The sequence below is a fragment of the Nicotiana sylvestris genome, chromosome 3, assembly GCF_000393655.2.
Source record: "Nicotiana sylvestris chromosome 3, ASM39365v2, whole genome shotgun sequence".
NCBI lineage: Eukaryota > Viridiplantae > Streptophyta > Magnoliopsida > Solanales > Solanaceae > Nicotiana > Nicotiana sylvestris.
In genome coordinates, this window is record NC_091059.1 from 134,567,077 (window position 1) to 134,573,769 (window position 6,693).

At 38.9% G+C, this 6,693-nt stretch overlaps 1 protein-coding gene across 1 annotated transcript; it reads left to right on the forward strand.

Moving 5' to 3' along the window:
• The first annotated feature begins 1,692 nt into the window (after nt 1-1,692).
• On the forward strand, nt 1,693-4,257 carry LOC138888060 (uncharacterized). Its single transcript, XM_070169861.1, has 6 exons — nt 1,693-1,959; nt 2,248-2,466; nt 2,587-3,273; nt 3,435-3,659; nt 3,807-3,936; nt 4,052-4,257. Exons 1-6 carry the CDS (start codon nt 1,693-1,695, stop codon nt 4,255-4,257), a joined length of 1,734 nt encoding a protein of 577 aa, XP_070025962.1.
• Nucleotides 4,258-6,693: the final 2,436 nt, after the last annotated feature.

Consider the following 6,693-nt stretch of genomic DNA (forward strand, 5'->3'; position numbering starts at 1 on the left):
AATCGGCTTGAGGTCCGTGGATGGACCTAAATGTGAATGTGGGCTCTATATCATGCCGGATGTGTTCATTTCAGCATAGCATTGTTTATGAAGGAGTCTTCGGGCCTTGGATGTTACTTCTATCGTCATCTCTTTCATGTAATACTCTATTGTGTCGTGTGGGTTGTGAGGTGGTTTAATTACTCAAACTTGTATCGATATTCCGTGTAGTTTATGGTGATATATGAGCAGGATGGCTCTCGAGATGCAGGTCATTTATTGCACCTTAGTTGGGCTTGAGTTTCGTAGCTTATGGCGCTATCCATATCCCTAGGATTTGGATTATGCACTTCGCATGCTTGTGGTTGATATTTGGGTATTTTGCAGGTATGAGCATTTTAGCTCGATAAGTATTTCCTTATAGATTATTATGTGTGGATCGGGTGGCACACCGCCACAGGTATGTTGTTTGGATCGGGTTGCATACCGCAACAATGTGATGTTGAGTACAGTTTCCCATATCTATTCTTGTATGTTTTGCTTCTCATTTTCTGAGTGATGGGCTTAAGGTCTTTTAAGCTATGTTTTGATGATCTAACAAACTTTCTATATAGAACCAGATAAAAGACCTGAAGCATGCCTGGTAAAATCATTCAGGGGAAACATATGTGGTTGCTGAACCAGATAAAGGACCTGAAGCATGCCTGGTACAATCATTCAAGTTAATCAACTAAATATAATCTGGGCAATGTGCCTTGAAATTCACAAGAACCAGATTAGGGACCTGATCCCTTGGTGTTCCCCTAACAGAAGTATAAGTCAACTATACAACTGAAAAACAACTGCAAAAAGTGACTGCCTGCAATTGTACACGCGACAGTGCAGCAGATGGTGCAACAGTCACTTCCTATTGGGAAGAGGCATGTACTAACCAAGATTTGATAGTACCATTGTGAATTGACATCACCATGGTGATGTTTTTTGTAGTATAACAACCTGGTGCAAGGCACAAGATAATGACTTGAGCATTTTTAGTGATATTGTTTCAAGTGCTAAAATCACCTCTCTCAACAAAGTTGTTGCAGCCTCAAGGACCAGATCCAAAGATTGAAGATATCTTAAGTCCTTAGGTTTGTTGAGTCTTTGTTATTTGTTCTTCATTTGTAACTCTTATCTTGCTTTCTTAGAAGTTATGTTTTAGGAAACCAAAAATCCGTAAACTCTCTGAGTTTATGTTGTGATTAGGTTTAGTCATAAGTTAAAGTCTTTGTAATTAGAGAGTGACAAAGTGGCTTGTGATAAGAGTATCAAAGTTAGTTAAAGTCTTTGTAACTAGAGAGTGACAAAGTGGCTTGTGGTGAGACTACCACAAGTTAGTTGGGTTGAATTCTTTGTAATGGAGTCTTTACAAAGTGGCTTGTAATAGTTGTTTACAAGTTAGTGAAGTTAAAAGCCTACATGTGTAGGTCGTGGTTTTTGTCCCCTTGAGTTGGGATTTTCCACGTAAAAATTATGTGTCTCATTTACATACTGGTTCAGTAGTTAGCACTGAGGGAACTAATAGACCAAATCTCTATACAGTTTGGTTCATTAGTATTTTCAGTGGAAACTCATAGAAGACCAGGTACTCTATAGTGTGGTGGACTCATACAAACTAACAATTTGTATCAGAGCAAGTTCTTTATAAAAGGTAAACACCTAGAAAGGATCTTAATGGCTGCTCTACCTAACTTTGAGGAAGGACAATCAACCTACAGACCCCCTAGATTCAATGGTCAGTATTACGGCTGGTGGAAGACTCGTATGCATGATTTCATAATGGCAGAAGATTCAGAGCTATGGGACGTCATTTGTGATGGTCCACATATTCCTATGAAGAAGCTTGGAGAAACTGGACCAATGGTGCTGAAAAACAGAAAAGAATACAGTGATATTAACAGAAAAGCTATAGAAAAGAACTTTCGTGCCAAGAAAATCTTGGTATGTAGTATAGGACCTGATGAGTACAATAGAATCTCAGCATGTGATTCTGCTAAGGAAATATGGGAAGTATTGCAAACGGCATATGAAGGAACTACTTAGGTTAATTAGTCCAAGATTGACATGCTCACCACCGAGTATAAGCTCTTCAGGATGAAGGATGATGAGTCTATATAAGATATGCACACTAGATTCACATCTATCATAAATGAACTTCATTTACATGGAGAAGTTATTCCCAAAAACAAACTTTTAAGGAAAGTTCTCAGTGTTCGACTTGACTCTTAGGAGAGTAAGGTGAATGTTATCACCAAAGCTAAAGATTTACAAACTCTAACCATGGATGAGTTGATTGGAAATCTGAAGACATACGAGATGAAAAGACAGAGAGACAGTGAAAGAAGAGAGCCAAAGAAGGAGAAGAACCTGGTGCTCAAGGCAGAAAACAATGACTCAAGTGAAGAAGATAGTGATATGGACTATCTTACTAAAAGATTTCAAAAGATGGTTCGAAGAAATGGTGGTATACCTAAGAGAGGTAGTACAAGCAAACCAAGAAACTATGATCTCTGTCACAAGTGCAGATAGCCAGGGCATTTCATCAAAGACTGCCCACTTCTGAAATAGGAGCATTACAAACAAAACTCTAACAAAGCACCAAAAAGGAACCCGGTTCATGATAAACGATTTAGCCAAAAAAGTGCAGCTGACAATGTTGTGAAGCAAGCTCTTGCTGCTTGGGGAGACTCCTCCAGTGAATCAGAAGGGGAACTAGATGTAGAAAAGAGTTACATGATGGCAGTGGAACATGAAGTAAAGGAATATGATTCACTATTTGCATTAATGGCTCAGTCTGATGATGATGAAGAGGATGATAATGATGAGGTAAGTTTCAGGGATGTTAAGAGAAATCTGAAGTCCTACTCTTCTAAGAAATTGATGTCATTAGCAAATTTTCTAATTGATGTATATTATAGTCTTATTAATGATAAGGATGTCCTGACCATAAAGCTAGGAGATGCTAAACAATCTAGAGATGATCTGGTAGTCTGTGTGGCGGATTTAAATGAGACCATAGCTAATCTTGAAAAAGAAAAGAAAGCTCTAACTGAAAAAATAAATAGTGTAGAAAATGAGAGAGATGACTTGATGGTAGTGGTTGTTGATTTGAAGAAAACCATAGAAAACCTAAGCAAAGAAAAGAATGCCCTAGAAGAGAAAATTCCTGATACTGAGCAAGCAATGGATGACTTTTTGGTGGTTATCACAGATCTAGAGGAAACCATTCAGGGACTCAAATCTGAACATATGCATGTAAGTATTGAAAAAGGAAGGGAGTAGCTAGTGAGACACACATCAAACTTGAAAAAGAATTAAATGATGTGAGAACTAGTCTATGTGGTGAACTCGAGAAAAATAGGCAGCTTTAAGCTGAATTGAAGAAAGTAAAAATTGATCTTGATAAATCTCTCAAGTGGACCTGGTCCTCAGATGTTGTCACTACCATGTACTTAAACACTAGTGGAAACAGGCTGGGAATCGGGTTCCAAAAGGAGAAAACTCCTTACAACCCTCACATCAAGTACGTCATAGTTCCTGATAACTGGCTTTGTACCCACTGTGGGAACAATGGGCACTTCAAAGAAAATTTCCAGGCTAGGGTTCAATCTGTACAGAAAAATAAAGTGTTTGCTGAAAAAGTGACTACTAAAGAGGGACCAGGTACCACTCGCAAAAAATGAATGCTACCTGCATGGACTAGAAAATCTCTTATTCATCCCTTTCTCATTACAAGGGACCCAAACTAGTTTGGGTTCCTAAATCTAAATCATAATTTACATGTGCAGGGAATAGTGAGAGGAAGCGAACTACAATGGACCATGGACAGTGGATGCTCAAAGCACATGACTGCAAGCACCATGGATTTTCTCTTACGAAAGCCCTATAGGAAAGGAATGTATCCTTTGAAAAAAAGGGGTACATTCTTGGTGTTGGAAAAGTTAGAAAGTCGCTTGACACTAAATTGAGAACGCGTACTATGTAGATGGCCTGAAGTACAGTCTCTTGAGCGTTTCTCAAATATGTGATAAAGGGAACAAAGTAGAGTTCTTATCAAAACTGTGCACAGTTACTAATCCAGTAACTGGCGAAGTGGTCTTAGTAGCCAAAAGATACAAGAACATCTACATTGCTGACTTTGAATCTCTACAAGCCGGTGATATGAGATGCTTGAAGTTAGTTGATGATGACACAGAACTTGGCATAGAAGATTGGGGCATGCAAGCTTCTCACTTCTGAATAAATTGATTCAGAAAGACCTGGTTCGTGGTCTTCCAAATTCAAGATTCACATGGACACTATTTCTTAGAACAAAGGATGAGACTTTCGAGGTATTTGTGGCCTTTGTCAAGAAGTCCCTCCTAAACAAACCCCATATGAGCTACTCAATGGAAGAAAACCAAAGATAACTCATTTGAGAACCTTTGGATACAAATGTTATGTTCTCAACAATGGAAAGGACCATCTTGGGAAGTTTGTTGCAAAAAGAAATGAAGGAATCCTTCTGGGATACTCCCCTCAAAGCAAAGCCCACAAAGTCTACAATAAAAGGGCACACTGTGTGGAAAGAAGTGTTCATGTGCTATTCAACGAGACACCCTCCTCTAACAAAGGAGGAAACAGTGATGATCAAGATAATGAACCACTTTTGGTCCCTGGAAAATATCTGATGTTTCAAACGGGAAGGCTGATATGATGAGTCAGTTGAAGAAGACAGGTGAAGACAATGCAACATCCTATTCCACTTCTCAAGAGGAACCTAGTACTTCAATTACTTCCACTGAAGCTGAAGAAAGAGTTAGAGATGCACTGCAAGGCACTCCACAAGTAACATAACAAGAAGTGCTGGGAAATCCATTGCAATGCAAGAGGAACTACATCAATTTGAAAGAAACAAGGTATGACACCTGGTACCTAGACCCTCAGATAGAACCATCATAGGGACCAAGTGGGTATTCAGGAATAAGCTGGATGAACATGGAAATACTACAAGGAACAAAGCAAGGCTTGCTGTCCAAGGATACAATCAGGAGGAAAGGATCGATTATGATGAGACTTTTGACCCAGTAGCTCGCATTGAAGCTACTAGGATCCTTATTACCTTTGATTCACATATGGAATTTACCATATTATAAATGGATGTGAAGAGTGCCTTCCTGAATGGGTTTCTCAAGGAAGAAGTATATATCAAACTACCTCCAGGTTTTGTAAGTCATGTACATACTGAACATGTATTCAAATTGGATAAGGCACTATACGGATTGAAGCAAGCCTCTTGAGCCTGGTACGAGAGACTATCCAAGTTTCTCTTTGAAAATGGCTTCACTTGAGGAAAAAGTTTACAATACATTGCCTTTGAAGAAATAGGGAAGGAACCTGCTTATTGTTCAGATTTATGTGGATGACATCATATTTGGAGCTACATCTGGCTCATTATGTGAAGAATTTGCTAAACTCATGGGAAGTGAGTTTGAAATGAGTATGATGGGGGAACTGACTATCTTCCTAGGTCTTCAAGTGAAGCAGTCCATAAAGGGAACATGTATCAGTTAGCATAAATACATCAAAGAACTCTTGAAAAGCTTTGATATGGAAGCATTAAAGGTGACTGATACCCCTATTGCTACTGCTACTAAGCTGGACATGGATGATTCTAGATAACTTATGAATCAACCAATGTATAGGGGAATCATTGGATCTCTACTCTACCTTACTGCCAGTAGGCCAAACATTGTATTTACTGTGGGATTATGTGCAAGGTTCCAATAAAATCCTATGAAATCTAATTTGAAGGCTGTTAAGAGAACTCTAAGATATCTTAAGGTCACACAAAACCTGGTTCTGTACTATCCTTCAGGTGACAATTTCAACCTTATTGGTTATGTTGACGTTGATTATGCAGGCTATTTGGTGTATAGGAAAAGCACATTTGGAATGGATCGTTTCCTTGGATCATGTTTTATCTCATGGGGTACAAGGAAACAAAACTCAGTAGCTCTCTCAACAGCTGAAGTAGAATATGTTGCAACTGTCTCGTGCTGTGCTCATTCACTATGGATCAAGCATCAATTGGAAGACTTTGGTGTATACATTCATTGTGTACCGCTTCTATATGACAACACCAGTGCTCTCAACATGGCAAAGAACCCGGTTCAACATAAGAGAACTAAGCACATTGATGTCAGACACCATTTTCTCAGGGACAATGTGGAAAAGGATCTTACTTGTATGAGATTTTGTTGCACAGAAGATCAAATTGCACATATCTTCACCAAAGCTTTGAGAAGGGAACACTTTGAGAAACAGGATGGCACTGGGGTTACTTAAACCTAATTGAGAACCTGGTTATGCTGACATGACTATGATAGTCACATTAAGGTAAATTGGCTAAAGTGTTTCTGACCAAGCCTAACTCACATCTATACCGTTGCAGGTAAACACGCATGATGATCATAGAAGCTAAAGGTACAATGTTGATCTTCGGAGGAGAGATGCAAAACCTTTTTACAAAAATAGGTCAGGAACCTGGTTCCTGTACCATAGGTTAGTAGTAATGTGTTAATCACATGCTTATTCAAAGGATAGCAAAATTAATTCAACTGCCACATCATCCGACTTTTCAGAGTCTACATAACACGTCTTGTCTCTCAAATCCTTTCACTTACTCTGCACGTT

Bases quoted from the DNA above. Each gene is read 5' to 3' on its own strand.
- LOC138888060 (XM_070169861.1), top strand. From the start codon at position 1,693: ATGGCTGCTCTACCTAACTTTGAGGAAGGACAATCAACCTACAGACCC. The intron at 1,960-2,247 runs GTATGTAGTATA...CTTGACTCTTAG, and splicing joins TTCGTGCCAAGAAAATCTTG to GAGAGTAAGGTGAATGTTAT. The intron at 3,937-4,051 runs GTACATTCTTGG...TATGTGATAAAG, and splicing joins GTATCCTTTGAAAAAAAGGG to GGAACAAAGTAGAGTTCTTA.